General features: G+C 55.2%; 1 protein-coding gene across 2 annotated transcripts in view; it reads right to left on the minus strand.

Annotated features, from left to right (window-relative positions):
* ADCY1 (adenylate cyclase 1) overlaps positions 1-15,355 on the minus strand; it is a 258,513-nt gene extending 243,158 nt beyond the window's left edge. Inside the window, exon 1 of one of the 2 annotated variants that reach the window (XM_049894205.1) lies at positions 14,723-15,355. In XM_049894205.1, the coding sequence (XP_049750162.1) occupies positions 14,723-15,355 (633 nt within the window). The remainder of the gene's footprint in view (positions 1-14,722) is intronic. The other variant, XM_049894208.1, reaches the window with a different exon arrangement.
* Positions 15,356-16,664: the final 1,309 nt, after the last annotated feature.

Consider the following 16,664-nt stretch of genomic DNA (forward strand, 5'->3'; position numbering starts at 1 on the left):
GCTCACAGGCTGCCAAGACCAGTGAATCCCAAGGTCAGCAGGCAAGACCACAGGTAAGCTGCTAGCTCAAGTCCCAAGAATCAGAGGTCAGACAAACAGGAGCCAGTTGCAGGATCCAGAGTGAGCAAAAGCCAGCACAAGCCTTGCCACAGAGTCCCCCTGCATTGGATGCAGGCCACACTCCAAGGAACTGCCTTTCAACTGGTTGGCTACTCACAGCACATCCCAGGTGATCAGATTATACCAAATCTCATCATGGAAGTAATCCCATCATCATACAACTGCCAAACTACATCACAGCTGCCAAGCCAGTGAGAATCAGGGCCCAACAAAGTTGATACACAACATAAATGATCACAGGACATGATGAACATGTGATTAGACACTGGATGAAAGGCAATCCTTGCTATAAAGTGGCAAAGAACTTGTCTGAATTATGTTAGAATGTTTTGTGGAAAACAGAACTTGTACGTGATGAACTTGGATTAGTTGCCTTAGGACACTTCAAAGCAAGATCTTTAAAATGCAGCATGGTTTCTCCTTGTTGCTGATGGTGAAATGCAGGATGAAGGTGATAGATTGAGAAATGAACTGTGCAAAAAGAAACTAGAACTTGAAGATCTGGAAAATTCTATCATAAAAATTGAGAGCATGCCCTGGAAAGAACACCAAAACTGTGGCTTCCCAAACTTTTGCTAAAGAGATTAGGTCTGTGACTGATGGATCTAATCAACTATCTCAGCAGAAACGCTGCCAGCTTAGACTGAAAGGGACAGAGAATGGACAAAATGAAGGAAAGCTGTCTGCCTCCTGAAATTTTACAGGTAGGACATGGTCCAGTGCAGTAACATGATTGCAAACACCTGTTGTCCTCCCAAAAAATGAAATGATGATCCTGAGAACAGTTCAGAGACCAGCAGGACTGCTGGCAAGAGCACGCAGGCTGGGGTCTAGCTTCCTAGGTTTCTAGGGGTGGGGCCACCCCACCCCACACAAGTTTCAAAGGGTGGGGCCACCACCTTGGTTCCAAAGTGAGGGACTGCTGTTCCCGTGGGCTGCTGCCCAAAGTTGAAGGGGTGGGGCAAAGTGACCCAGGGGGCCAGAAGAATGGGCCTACCCAAAGCTGAGAGGCCAGGGCAACTGTCCCAGCAGGCCTGGAGAGTAGGGCCAATACCCAGAGTCCAAAGGATGGGGCCATTGCCCAGATGTGCCTGGAGAATAGAGGATTATTTTCAAGCCTTGAGAATTAATAAAATTTGTCCTTTTGCGTTTTGGACTTGCTTGAGACCCATGATAATTTCTTTCGCTTCAATTTTTCCCTTTTGGAATGGAAATGTTTACCCTGTGCCTATACCACCATTGTACTTTGGAAGTAGGTATTTTCTATCCTAGGTTTCACATATGTATAGATGGTGAAGCATTTTGCCCCAAGATGAACCAGACCCAGGATCTCACCCATACCTAACTCATATGATTCAGAAGATAAGATTTTAGACTTGAGCTGATGCTGGCTGGAATGAGTTAAGACTTTTGGGGATGCTGGGGTGGGATGAATATACTTTGCACATGAGAAGGACATGAATTGCAGGGGGCCAAAGGGTGGAACGTTATAGGTTGAACTGTGTCCCTCAAAAATATGTGATGTAATCCTAACCCCTGTACCTGTTAATGTTACCTATTTGTAAATAAGGGTTTTCTTTTATGTTAATGAGGTCATACCAGTGGAAGGTAGATCCTAAACTTAATCCCTTCTGAGTGGTGTCTTATAAAGTGGAATATAGACAGAAAGAGACATACACACACAGGGAAAGAGACTGTGAGGAACCATCTACAAGCCAAAGAGTGACAAGAAATGCCTGGTGCTACCAATAAGGAAGGAGCCTCCCCTAAAGGTGATGCCCTGATTTGGACTTCGAGCCTCCAAAACTGTGAGACACCAAATTTGTTTTGTAAAACCACCCACTCACTTTGTGGTGCTTTGTTACTGCAGCCTAGGAAACTAAAACACCTGCCTACCACAGGGGCCTGTGAGGGGCTCGATGGGCCCCACGCCCCACCCTGAGCTGCTACGTCAAGTGTTATGCCAAGTCTGGGTGGAGATGTGCCACCATATTGATACTTTTTGCCCTCCAGGTGGTACGGGTCTCTGGGCCAGTTGTCACCAGCTGTGGGCTGCCAATCTCTGTACCTTGAGATGTCACAAAAAACACTGGGTACACTGTTCTAGTCAACCCTTCATTTAGCAGAGAAGGAAGGTGAGGCACAGGTGCTTTGTACCTGCCCACTCACTATGAGGGTTAGCTGCAACATGCTGGCAGCTCATCAAGTACAACTCAACATTCCCCTGCCCACCACATGGCCCCCATCTCGGCTCCCCCAGCTCCACTGGCCCAATCTACCCAGTGGGCTATCTCTGGATTGACTCTTACTCAGTGACCCCCACTGTGGTTCCAGCAGGTGATAGGACCAGGTGATCAGCAGGACACACTGAGCAAGAGACTTTTCCAGGTGCAGACATCACCTATTACGCAGGACACGGTAATAGACTTGGGTTTCTGTAACATGGCCTGAGGTGGGTACTGGGGGACTAAAGTGGGTGACAGGGAGAAGGGGAAGCTGCCCCCAGGTGAGGTGAGAATGTGGCATGGTGCTCCTGTGTAGGCAGTGCTGGTCCCTAGACATCAACTCTCTATTGCACAGGCAATCACGAATGGGTACATCCCAAACTGAAATTATTATCCCACACCCCCACTTGTCTGTTCTTCTTCCCGTGTGCCACGTCTAGGGACAAGGCCAACACCACCCACTCCTGTGAGTCACCTCAATGTTGCCCTCCCAGTCTCCCACCTCCAATCACCATTTTCTGCTGAGACCAGTGCCCTGATAGCCCTGTGCTGCCCACCTCTCTCACCCCCACTGCCAATACTTCCCACAACTGCACTGACAAGGGTGCCCACCACATTCACTACACGACTAACCACTAATCTGTCCCTGACACAGCAGCCCGACACCGCCCCCAGGACAGTACCCCAGCTCTGCAGCCTGGGGAAAACCTGTCAAACTCTGGGCTGCCAGCATCCGCAGATCCATCCCTCACCAGTATTTTCACGTCTCCCACCTGTGTGTATATGGGCCTGCTGCACACATGCATACACACACATGCATACACACACATGCACACATATATGCACACACGTGTGGACAAATGTGCATGCACACAGGCATACATACACAGGAGTGCACACAAACACACACGTAAGCATCTCTGCCATACTCATGGTACATAGCCCTCAGCAGACACAGTCACCATATCCCCGATGGTGACTATGCGAGGAACGCTCGTCACCAGATCCCTCACTGTGACTGCTGGAGAAAGGCTCATCACCATGTCCTGTACAGTGACCACATCAGGAAGGCCTGTGGTCAGGTCCCTGACAGTGACCACATGAGGAGGGTTCATCACCACATTCCCGACTGACCATGCGAAGAAGGCTCATCACCATATCCCCAACTGTGACTTCCTGAGGAAGGTTCATCATCAGGTCCCTTGACCATGTGAGAAAGGCTTGTCGCCACCTCCCCAACTGTGACCATCTGAGGAAGGCTCATTACCAGGTCCTCAACAGCGACTACAATGAGGAAGGCTTATCACCAGGTCCCTCATAGTGACCACAAGAGGAGGGCTCATCACCACATTCCCAACTCTGACCACCTGAGGAAGGCTTGTCACCATATCCCCCGACTGTGACTTCCTAAGGAAGGCTCGTCACCAGGTCCCTTGACCATGCAAGAAAGGCTTGTTGCCACCTCTCCAACTGTGACCATCATCAGGTCCTCAATAGTGACTGTCACGGATTGAATCATGTCCCCCCAAAAATATGTGTATCAACTTGGTTAGGCCATGATTCCCAGTATTGTGGTTGTCCTTCATTTTGCGATTGTAATTTTATGTTGAGAGGATTAGGGTGGGATTGTAAAGCACCCTCACTCAGGTCACCTCCCTGATCCAATGTAAATGGAGTTTCCCTGGGGTGTGGCCTGTACCACCTTTTATCTCTTAAGAGATAAAAGAAAAGAGAAGCAGAGAGTGGGGACCTCATACCACCAAGAAAGCAGCACCGGGAGCTGAGTGCATCCTTTGGACTTGGGGGTCCCTGAGCCTGAGAAGCTCCTCGACCAGGGGAAGACTGATGACAAGGAATCTTCCTCCAGAGCCAACAGTGAGAGAAAGCCATTCCCTGGAACTGATACCCTGAATTTGGACTTCTAGCCTGCTATACTGTGAGAAAATAAATCTTTGTTAAAGCCATCCACTTGTGGTATTTCTGTTATAGCAGCACTAGATGACTAAGACAGTGACCATGCAAGGAAGGCCTGTCACGACCTCCCCAATTGTGACAACCTGAAGAAGGCTCGTCACCAGGTCCTAGACAGTGACCACATGAGAAAGGCTTGTCACCACCTCCTTGACTGACCACCTGAAGAAGGTTTGTCACCAGGTTCCCGCTGTCACCACCTGAGGAATACGTGTCTCCAGGACCCCAAAAGTGACCACTGGAGAAAGGCACATCACCAGGTCCCCAACTGTGACCATCTGAGGAAGGCTTGTCACCAGGTCCTTGAGTGTGACCACCTGAAAAGGCTCGCCACCACCTCCCTGACCTTGACCACCTGAGGAAGGCTTGTCACTAGGTCCCCGACTGTGACCACCTGAGGAAGGCTCATCATCAGGTCCCTGACTGTGACCACACAAGGAAGGCCTCTCGACATGTCCCCGATAGCGACTGAGGAAGGAAGGGTCATCACTACCTCCCCAACAGTGACCACGTGAGGAAGGTTCATCGCTACATCCTCAATGGTGGCCACAGGAAAAGGCTGTCACCACATCCCAACAGTGATCAGGGCAGGAAGACTGTCACCCTGTCCCCAGCAGCAGCAGCAGATAGTGGAGGGAGCATACTGCCCTGACCTGGCACACAATGACAGCCCATGGTCCCCCCAACTTTCCCCTGGACCCAGCAAACTGGCCCTCCGACGTGGCTGGTTTCCATGCTTCCTGCTTGCTGTAATCCCACAATTTCCAGGGGCCACACACGCATGAGATACCAGGCACCTTACTGCAGAGCCACTGCCTCTCACTGTCACAACCACTTCACCTCTCATGTCTGAGAAGCTGATGGGTATTCCCATGGTGAGGTGAGGAGTCCCCAGAGGTCCTGGGGGCAGGCAGGCACAGGCCTCACTGCAGCACTTAGCACAGACGAGCTGGGCCTGGATGCAGGACTGGAGTTCGGGCACCCTGTCTTGACCCTGCAGGTGGAGGAAAGGAAGGAGAGGCACCCAAGATGGCACAGGGATGGCCATCAGGGAAGGGCCCCAGCAGACCATGCACAAGTCCAGAAGTCAGACCAGCTGTCATCACCATCAGGAACAGAGAGCTGTGAGGGCCAGCCTAATGATCACATGGCCACTGTAGTCTTCCAATGTGCAAAACTTGGTTATCTCTGACCTCCAACCTTGGGTACCATGGCATCATGCCAAGGTCGCTGTGCATGCAACCACACTCTACCCAGGGCTGTGGCACTCCCGGGGGCCTAGGGGCCTACGCTTGCTGCATGTGCTACGATACCCTCGGGTGACCACGTCAGCTCAGAGGTCAGAGCAGCTGGGCCAGCTGGTATCACCAGCACATCGGTGCTTTCTCAAGTACCAGACTATCACAGAAGACAGGATCTGCATTTGCAGAATCAAAAATAAAAAGCTGCACTCGGATTCTGAATGTCCCCACTGGCGTCAGCTTGCTCCCCCGCGCCACACAGACTCAGGACGGAGGCACTCGGCCCTCCTTGTCAGCACCAGAGTGCAGATGGCATCTGACCGTGGCCCCCATCTGCCTATACCCCATGTCCCTGGGCCTGAAGCCTTCTGCAGCCACAGCCTGCAGGATTCCTGTGGGCTGAGCAGCCTGCAGAGAGGACCCTGCCCAGTAGGTCTGACCTCTCTCCCAGCCACTGCCCAGTGCTCCCTGTCCTGGCTGCCTGCCATGAGGTCTCAGAGGGCACAGAGCCAGCCCAAGCTAGGCACCAGGCCTGAATTCTGAAAGGACAGCAGGAGGCCCAAGTCTACAGCTCCAGACTCTGCAGTTCTGGGATGGGATCCCGGCCTCTGCATGTCGATAATACATGTGCGTGCACACATAGGCACATCTGCACATACACACACATACACATGCATGCACACACACACACACACAAATGTGGCAAACATACACACAAACACGCATACATGTACACACAGGCACACACGTCTTCCACACCTGAGGGCTGCACTCAGGCTGAGTGCTCCCCTGGATGCTATCATGGGCTCGATGCTCTTCTCAGCCCTGAGGTAAAGATGTGCAGACACCAGAGCCTTGGAGATGAGAGGCCCCCCATCCTCCATGTCCAGGAGGAGTAGGGTCTCCTGAAGGGTCTGTGCTTTCTTCAACACAAAGAGTTAGGGAGGGATGGAGGCTTCCATTCTCCTCGCCCTGCCACTGGGGCCTGCTGGGCATCCTGGGAGAGAAAGGGTTTCCTTCCAAACCCCTCTTCCCGAGGGCTGGCATATCTGACAGCAAAAGAAAGCCCTGTGGAATGAGGTTAAGGGAGAAGAGGCATGGACCCTTCTACCCCTTCAGCATATACAATGCACAGAACCTTCCCCACCACCACCCCGATGCTCTACCAGGGTAAAGAATCCTAGGCCCGCCTGGAAGAGAGCAGAGGAAGGACTAGAAGGGGGTGGGGAAGGGCTGCGGAGAGGACAGGAAGGGCGCAGGGCTGCGAAGGAGGCCACACACAACCCCAGGAGCTGGCCCCCACCCTCCCCTTGTTGGTGGGAGACAGGAACTGAGCCTAGACAGGTATAAGCCATCTTGTCCTAACTATGCCCCCACTGGAAAGACGGAGGAAGGGCAGACATGGCTCACCCCATCACCTCCATGCTAAGCTCATGGGCCCAGCCCTGGTCACTCACCCCCTGCACTCACTTCTGCAAGGACATGGACCACCAGCCTCCATGAGCCCTGCAGGGTACATGGCACCCAATTCTGTACAGGTGAGGCAGGGTCCTGTCTCCTCTCCCGGCAGGCCCAAGGCTCCAAGGGGCAGCAGTCACCCAGGAGGACTGAAGGTGGCAGCTCAGGAGCTGGAGCCACTGGAGCTGTGGCCTTGCTGTCCTGGGCATCTCTGCCCACATGTCTGCTCCCCTCGGCCTCACATCCTCCAGAGACAGCAACCTCACCTCTGCTCTAGAAAGCCACACAGCCAATAAAGGTGAGTGTATGGGGGTGAAGGGGGGGTGCATGATTTGCACCTCAAGCATATTGCCCAGCACTGGGTGGGCTCCTCAGTTATCTGGCTCAGCTCAGGGTAAAATGCATGCCTGTAGCCCCCAGGGGAAGAAGAGCCAGCCCCAAGGGGCTGCACAGAGCCACAAAGAGCTGCCCCGTATCCTTCCTGCCAATCCCCTCCTGGGCCCTTTCAGGCCTCCCCTCCTCGCATTCTCTGAGGACTCATGAACCCTGCATGAGAGGGCCCTGCCCAGCACCATGGGCATGAGGAGGAAGTCTGACTCAGGTCTTCACCCTAGCACGAGGAACAGCAGCCTCCTCTGAGACTAGGTTCCTCAGGCTGCTGGCACCCAGGGACGAGGGCTGTGGTATTCTGGGGAAAAGAGAATTAAGAGCACTCCAGTGTCACCACTGGCAGGTGATCATCGATAATATCTAGCAAACACTCCATTGTGGGCTCCACTACCTGGGCCTGGACAGGGTTCTGACCACTGCGTCCCGCAGTCTCCCAGCACCGACTAAGGCCAGAGGGTCATGTGGGACTTCAGGAAACAGAGGGCCACCCACCGCGGCAAAGACACCAGGAGGCAACAACTCTTATTAGCGAAGCTCTCACCCTGCCACACACTTTACATAGAACTCACCTGTTCCTCACAGCACCACAGCAGGGATTTACTATTACACCCCATTTACCGTTGAGGAAACTGAGGTACAGGGGATAAGCCACCTGCCTCACAGACAGTACAGGCCTACAGGGCTGGAAGCTCCACCCCTCATGAGACAACCGCGCCTCTGATGGAGTCTAGGCTCCACATCTGTCACCCAGGAGCTCATCCCTGCTCCCCTCAGCACCTATAGTTACCCAGCACTGGTTACTCGGCACCCGAGAGCTCAACCCCCACCCCCTGCACCTGTAGATATGCAGTGCGGGTTGTCACCAGGAGTTCATCTCTGCCCCCCTCTGCACCTGCTGCCCCTTTCCACACCTGCAAGTATGCAGTGCAGGCTACCTGTCACCAGGGGCTCATCCCCACCCCCATCTGTGCCTGCAGGTACACAGTGAGGGTTACCTATCACCAGAAGCTCATCTCTGCCCGTCTCTACACCTGCAGGTACATAGCACAGTTACCTGTCACCCAGGAGCTCATCCACACACCTCTACACACCTGCAGGTGTACAATTCAGACTACCTGTCACCTGGGAGCTCATCCCCACCCTTCTCACCCTGGAACTCTGTGAACCCTTCAGAAAGGACATCATGCCAGCTTTGGCTCCCAGAGAGCAGCTGGGGAGAATAGCAAGCAGGTATTTCTCCATGATAACATTCCGTAAGAGCTTGCAGGGGCGGCCTCAGCCGAGCAGGGTCATTGCTGGTCTGAGCCCCCTGTACCCACACTGCCTCCTTGAGGGCACCCAGGGGCTTCCCTAACCAGAAACCTGATCAGGCTGCTGCTCTGCTTAAAAGCCTTCAAGGCCATTTTCACTGCTTTCAGACAAAATGCAAAATCCTCCCTGTGACCCGTGAGAGCAGCAGCCTCCCCTGACCCTTGTCCTCTGTACTTCTCCCACCCTGGCCTATGCTGACCAGTGGCACAGACACTCCCCTGCCCCAGCAACCCCTCCACTGTCTCCTCCCATCTTCACAGGAACATCCCAGCCTCTTGGAGGCCTCTTGGAACCCTCTAGTTCCGCCATATTCCCTGACATGCACTTTCAAAGGGCAAGGCATGGCAGCCGCAGCCGTACTTATCATGTGGGTTTCTGACCAGTGTCTGCTTCCCATAGTCCCTTTACCTTCCTGGTGACAGGAGGGTGTTGATCCCACTGGGCCCTCAGCTAAATGTCTGGCCCTCAAATGCTGCTGATGACACAAACTATCTGCCTCCATCCGGTACCCTAGATGCAGATTTGGGGCACTTTTCAGAGTTGCCTGGACGTGAGAGTGGATTAGATATGAAGCACCAGAGACCTTAGACAGGCCAAGGGAACGAGGAGACCACACACTGAACTGGGAGGCCTTGGGAGGACCTGGTTCAGAGGTGAGCTGAGTGCAGTGTGCAGGATGTTGCGGGGCGCCCAGCTGGAGGCATCAAGGGCCCTGAGCAGGGATCTGAGTGCTGTGTGCAGAACACCACAGGGCACCCAGCTGGAGGCATCGAGGGCCTTGAGCAGGGAGCTGAGTGCTGTGTGTAGGACGCTGCAGGATGCCCAGCTGGAGGCATAGAGGAGGGGGGCCCCCAAACATAAGTGTGTGAAGCTCAAGGGAAGAGTCAGGGCTGCGGGTGGGATTTAAAGCCAGACGCAGATGAGATCAATCAGGGAGATGAGGTGGGGTACTAGGCTGAGCCTGGGTCTGTCCCACACTGAGAGGGCTGACGGGGCAAATTCCCAGCTAAGACAGCACGACTACCTGCATTGGCACTCATCCACCAGGGGAGGGAAGCAACATTTCCAACCTTCACACAGCCTGCCACCCTCCCGGCCTGTGCCCCAGAAATACCCCAGCCCCAACCACATGCAAACACTGGCCAGGCACTGGGGCAGCAGAGGGGACCTGCCCAGCCCCAGTCCCAGAAGTCGTGGGTTGCAGAGGTGGAGGGACATGCAACAGATTGTCACAGCATGGGGGTGGGGAACCCAGAAGTAGGGGGGGAAGGCATGTGGACAGGCTCCCTGGGGAGATGAGCCTTGGCCTTTGAGGAAAAGACACTTCAGGCAGTGGGCCCAGCATGGCCGCCAGTGAGCTCCTGCCAACTTGTACACACCTAGGACATGGGCTCAGCCATGAAAACAATCAAGTCATCCCAGGGCTTTGCATGTCTGTAATCCTGATGGGTGACTAGTGTTTTACCTCAGGATAATTCACATTTCCAAAGGAGAGCTTAGACAAAATTAAAACCACAGAAGGGCATTTCTGCTGACTCATCGTGTCCCCCAAGATAACCGTGCACTGAGTCTCACTGACCCTGGGGTGCCTGGATCATATCCTAGTCCCAAGCAGCTCACCACCTCTTCCCATACCTGCTCCCACTCAAGGCTCTGTAAGCCAGCAAATGACAACAGCAGGGAGCCCAGGCCAGAACCCAGGTGTCACCTGCCTTTCCTTCTCCACTGCAGCCCTCACCTCCCAGAGCCCCCACCCCAGGCTGCTGCGCTCAGCTCCCCAAATGCCCTCCCACCCATCCTGGCTCTGTCTTCTTGAACACCATGCTATTCTTCTGATGGTCACTCCATTAAATTCAAATAAACTACTGCATTTAGTTTTAGGTACAGCCAGTGGGCAAAAGCAAGGGGCTGGGATAGGGAAAGAATCCAGTCCCGTCATCACTCAGTGAATATTTCTGGGCCATTCCCTCAAAGACTTCCCTGCCCTGGAGGAGATCTGCATCAAAGAATGCTCCTTCAGGAGGAATAGAGGGCTAGTTTATCAGTGTCAGCTGTACAGATACACGCCGCAGCTATCCCAATTCTCTCCTTCCCTGCCAGCATCCCAGGCTGGCCTTGGCTTTACAGAGGAGGACCAGGATGCTCAAGTCACAAGAGCCTGCATCCTCAGAGCCCCCAGTACCGGAGGAACCCCCAGAGCCTCCCTGAGAAGGGAGTAGAGGCTCTGGGAAGGGAGCGAAGGGGCTCGGACCACATCAGAGCCAAGACTTGCCCCAGGTCTCAGTCCAAAACACAAGCTTTCTCTAGACCGCCTCAGGGCTATTCTGGCAAGAAGGCTTTCAGTCTGAGAGATGAGGTGGAGATTCAAAGAGAGGAGTTCCTTTGCCCAGTAAGTCAATCTGACCCTGGAAGTAGCTAAATGAAGGCGCTGACTAGCTCCTGACGTTTACACCAGGCACAGGCTCAAGGACCCAACGCAGCCCTTAGATGGGTGCGGGGCATCCTGCTGGGTGAGCTGGCACACCCTGCACAGACTCATACACCCACTTACCCCTGTACACCAGGCTCCTGCCACCCAAAGTCATGGCCAGGAGCAGCCCTGTGAGCAGGTAACTACACTGCAGACCACTCCTTCCCCCGCCCAGCCAATGGTCTGAGCAGGAGCCGGAAAGCAGTGAGGGAGCAGGACACTCATGTGGCTAGGAAAGGCCAGTGCCATCCTCCACACAACTCCCAAGTTCCCAGGTGCTGCGCTAATTAAGGACAGATTTCACAGACTCATAGAACCTTCCACAGTTGGAAGGGAGAATCCCTGGGGATCATCTAGTCCTTGTCAGTATGTTTCTCTGCATTGATTCCAATCTATTTAACTATAGCCATACCCCCGTATCAATATGAGAAACTGAATACAAACATTCCGAAGAAACCAAATGACTTTTTAGCAGCAGCAGATTTCCAATATGTGCTTTTCTAATATAAATTTTTAACCTTCACCACAGCCCTATTGGTGCCCCTTTATAGGTGAGGAAGTCCCTGGGTAATGGCAAGTGGTTAATGTGCTTGGCTGCTAATAGAAAGGTTGAAGGTTTGAGTCTACCTCTGGGTGAGCACCTCGAAAGAAAGGCCTGGTAATATACTTCTAAAAAACCAGCTGCTGAAAAGCCTATGAGCACAGTTCTATTCTGACACACATGGGATCACCAGGAACTGGAGTCAACTCAATAGCAACTGTTTTTTGGGTTTTTTTCTTTTATACAGGCAGTCCCCAGATTACGAAGCCCAACTTACATACAAACTGTAGTTACAAATCAACTCACATGAAGCCTATCAGGAAAAAACTGACTCAGTGTTCGGGTCCCTGGGCTCCCACAACAGGCAGTGCTTCTCCTATGTGGACAGGTACTGCAGTGGGTCCTTGGCTGCTGCTGATGGTGTGCAGGCCCTGTGACATGGTGTGCCCCAGCAGGGCCCACAGCAGCGAGTGGAGAGTGACGTGCAGTCGCCTCCCCCAGAGCTCAGAAAGGGCCAGCCCTACTGTCCACGTGCCCCACACACCTCCGGTCTGCTCCTGCAGGTTAGATACACCATACATCACTGCCTGACTTCCGTACAAATTCAAATTAAAGACGGATTTAGGAACAGAACTCGTTTGTAATCCAGGGACTGCCTGCAGATGAGGAAACAGACTCAGTGGGGGAAGGGCTGACGTTGCCCAGAGTTACGGATCGAATTGTGTCCCCAAAAAATACGTGTTGTAAATCCTAACTCCTATATCTGTGGTTATAATTCCATTTGGGAATGGGTTTTCTTTAATATATTAATGAGACAGGATTAGTGAAGGGTGTATCTTAAATCAATCTCTTTTGAGATATAAAAGAGATTAAACAAGCAAGCAAGAGAAGCAGACATGGGAGAAGAGGCATGCCAAGCCACGTGAAGATCACAAAAGAGCAGAAGCTCAGAAGAAAGAAGGACTGTCCTCCAGAGGAGAGAGAGAAAGCCTTCCCCTTGAACCAGTGCCCTTAATTCGGACTTCTACCCTAAACTGGGAGAAAATAAATTTCAATTTGTTAAAGCCATCCACTTGTGGTATTTCTGTTACAGCAACACTAGATAAATAAGACACCCAGGGAGTCTCAGCTAATAGCAATGAAACCCAGATATTTGCTTCCTGAGAATCTATGCAGGGCAGGTATGCTCCCCTAGAATAACTGGGGCTCACCTTATCCTCAGGGGAACAGAAGTCCTTGTGCCCAGAGAACCTTTACACACTCTCCTGTCTCTCTTTTTTAATCTTCGATTCTCCAAAACGAATGGCTAGAGGCTATATAGGAAAGTATTTTAAAAAACCAAATAAAATAATAAAGCATTTTCTTCTGCCAGCTGACTTCCTGGTGTACCAGGGCACAGCCTGGCTCCAGCCTACCTGGGCCGCCCAGAGCCCAACTCTGGCCTCCTCCCCATCCAGTGCTGACAGCATCCGGGTCTCTGGTTCAGCTCATGGTGAGATCATTCTTGCTGGGACAGTCCGGCTATGGGGGCCAACACACAGCTCAGGCTAAACACCCAACAGATGGGAGGGTCGGGGGAGGGGAGGGGTAGCACTGGGTGCCCCTGAGAGCGGTAGAGCAAGACCCAAGCACTGCCTACCTGAGGTACCAAAGAGACACTTTGGAGGCCCTGGCCCTTCCCTTCCCTGGGTACACATTCTTTACCTGTATTGGCCTGTCTCTGGTCTTCACCACCTACTTCTCCCTCTTCCTCCTCACCTCCTCTTTGACAGTTCCCTTCAGTTTCCAGTTTCCCTCCATGTACTCCCCCATGAATCCAAGCACAGGCTGGTCACCTTCTGGGGAAGGATCCAGGTCAAGCCCTGTGACCCCTATGTCAGGTTCTGTGTCCTACCCCCTCTGGCCTTTGTTGCCTCTGGATAATGAGTGTTGGCCTTGTTGTCCCTGCAGTCCTCCTGGCTGGCTGACTCCTCACCATCACCACCACCCCCCCCCCGCCATGTTGGTACCTAAGCACACGTGTCCAGCTTCTTCTCCTTACCCCTAATCTTCCTCTTTGCTTTCTCCTCCTTAGACTGGCTCCCCCATCCCACGATCTGGACCCAGTAGGCAGGCACCACCCTCTCAATAAACCAAAGCCAGCGGTAGAAACAAAATCCCGCCCTCAAGGGCGTTCCAAGCCCACGGTGGGATGAAGTTGCAGGCCGCCACCTGCCCACGCCCACGCAGAGAAAGCTCCAACAGCCCACCTGGCAAAGACGTCCATTTCCAGTGGGGGAGGGGGATGGTCTCCAGAGCCCGGGAGGAGCCAGCGGGAGGATGGGCGGCATCCTTGCTACCATCTCACCGACCAGCAGAAAGACAGTCACAAAGTTCAGGGCTCTGCGAAGCTGGGGCCAGAAGGGCCCCGGAGTGGGGATAGCAGGGATCGAGCGCTGCGTGTGGCTTTGGCCAAACCCCACTCCCTCTGGGCTTGAGGAGAGTTCATAACCTGGCACCAAAAGCGACTAGGGGAGTGGTCAAAGTTCCCCCACAGACTCCTGGGTTCCTAGGACCTGGAGAGTGGTCCTGCGAGCCCTGCAAGCGCTCCAGACGCGCCAGAGAGTAGCCCTCTGTCCTGTGCTTTGCACCATGGGCGTCCTACAGCCACTGCCTGGAAACCGCCCCTCCCCTGGAGGAAGGTCGGGGAGAGGTGCACAGAAGGGTGGGAATTTGGACGCAGCGAAAGAGTCGGATTGGCTCCTCACCAGTTGCATGACCTTGGGCAGATCTTTCCCCTCTCCATGCCCGTTTCCCAATCGCCACACTAGACACCCAGAAGCGCTTTGTGGACTGTAACTCTGGAAAGAGCCTGGGCCTTCGTTCAAACTCGCTAACTGACCTTGAATGCGCCCCCTAGTTTCCCTACCTGTTCAATAGAAAGAAGCGCGCCCCAATCCTGGTCCCGCCCCAGCAGGTGTGCCTGAGACCGCAATAGGGTGCCGGCGGCACTTACCGTCCTCCAGAGACATGGGCGCTTGGCGGGGACCAAGGTGGCGGAGACCAGCAAGTGAGATGCGGCCACCACGAGCCCAAAGCCGATAGCCAGCAGGCTGGGCACGGGCAGCAGGGCATAGGACACGAAAGTGACCAAAAGGAGCTGCCAGACGCCCTGTTGGGCAGCCGCCGACCCCGCAGCGTGGGCACTGGCGGAACCGCCCAACGCAAAGGGACAGCAGAGCAGCGCGAAGGTAAGGCTGAAGAACAGCGTGAGCTTGCTGATCTGCTGCATCTGGGGCACCTGCAGGTACTTGACGTTGGTGACTACGAAGAGCGAGAGGAAGAGGACGCAGTGCACGGGGTGCGAGCCCTTGGCCAGGTCGAGCGCTGGGCCAGGGCCGCCCAGCAGCTCTGCCAGCGCCAGCGCGCCCGCCAGCAGGCTAAGCACCGCCAGCGCCTTCAGCGTGGCCGCCTGCTCCAGCCTCAATGTGTAGGTGCGGAACAGCGCCTCCAGCTCGGGGCACGCAAACTCCTCGTTGCACGCCCGGAGCCCGCGCCGGCCATCCGGCCCGGCCGCCCGCTCGGCGCCCCCGGGCTCCCCGCCGCCGCCGCCGCCGCCACCGCCTCTTTCGCGCGCTGACCCCGCCATCTCAGAGCCATGCAGCGACCGCGGGCCGCGGGCGCGCCCCTCGCCGGCCACGGGGCGGCAAGGGCGCGGGACGCGCGGCGCGCGGGGCGGGCAGCGCGCGGCAGCCGGGGCGCGGGCGGGCAAGGAGGCGCCTGCTGCCCCGCGAGCCCGCCCGAAGCATGTCTCTGCCCCGCTGCCGCGGCCGCGCGCCTGCGCACTGACGCCCGCTACCCGAGGCCGCGGTCCCTCCGCGGCGACAGCGCTGCGACAGCGGAGCCCACGAACGGCGCCGGCTCAGCGCGCTCGCGCCGGAGTCTCTCCCCGCCGCCGGCCGGGCACGCACGGCCCCACGCGCACGCACACTCAGGCTTCCGCCCCCGCCTGGCGGGCCGCGGCTTCGCACGCCCCCCGCACGTCCTGGAGGCGGGCCCGCGCCACACCCCCACCCGCGAGAGGCGGGCCGCGAGGCCGCGTGACCTTGGGCCGGCTCCTGGCCCGTGAGAGCCTTAGTTTCCCCACCTGTCTACAGGAGAACCCACTCCATTGGTTGTCCCTAGGGCGTTAAAATACAATAAGCCTGCGCGATTTCCCGTCTCTGGGCTTGATTGTGCCTCTCTCCCGATGAAACCAGTCTCCTCAATTCGAGAGGGACCCGAGGCCCGCCCGCGCCCGATTGTGGGCTCAGTGTGTTCCGCGGCCGCGGACCACCACCCCCGCGGAGCTGGAGTGTGCTGCTGCAGCAAAAGGGGCCCTGCGCGGGAAAGAAGCACGCGAACTTCAGGGAGGAGCCCGGTAGGGAGAACGGTGGAGGCCACGGCGTCGCCACCGGACCCCATCCCCCGGGACCCTCCATGCCACAGGCTCTGGGCAAGTCCTTGAGGGGACCCCTCCAAACCCTAAGTGAGCTCAGGGGCGCAGGACACGTGGCCAGATGAGGATGGAAAGAGAAGCAGAGCCACAGACCGATGGGACCGAGGGCTATGCACGTGAAGGATCCCTCGGGGTCCTGACCAAGCAGGTTAGAGTCTCGGCAGACATGTGTTTGGGGAAAAGGTGTGAGGCCGTTGGTGCAGTGATGGTGTGCGAGATGAAAGGGAAAGGCTTGCAGAACCTGGAAATCAAAGCGAGAGCCGAGTATTTTCTTCCAGCAGGACAAGCGTCAAGGACAGTTCTGCTCACGTGTGTAGGGGGGGTGAGGTTCTCGCAGCGTCCCGCCCCCACCCTTCGGGTCGGTGCTTTACAAACATCTCTTCGGGTTCTTACAATCGACCCTGGCCTGGGGACCGCCATTCTCCTTTTACATGCAGGAAACCTAGGGCAAGCAGCTCGC

Source organism: Elephas maximus, chromosome 8 (assembly GCF_024166365.1).
Source record: "Elephas maximus indicus isolate mEleMax1 chromosome 8, mEleMax1 primary haplotype, whole genome shotgun sequence".
In the NCBI taxonomy this organism is placed as follows: domain Eukaryota; kingdom Metazoa; phylum Chordata; class Mammalia; order Proboscidea; family Elephantidae; genus Elephas; species Elephas maximus.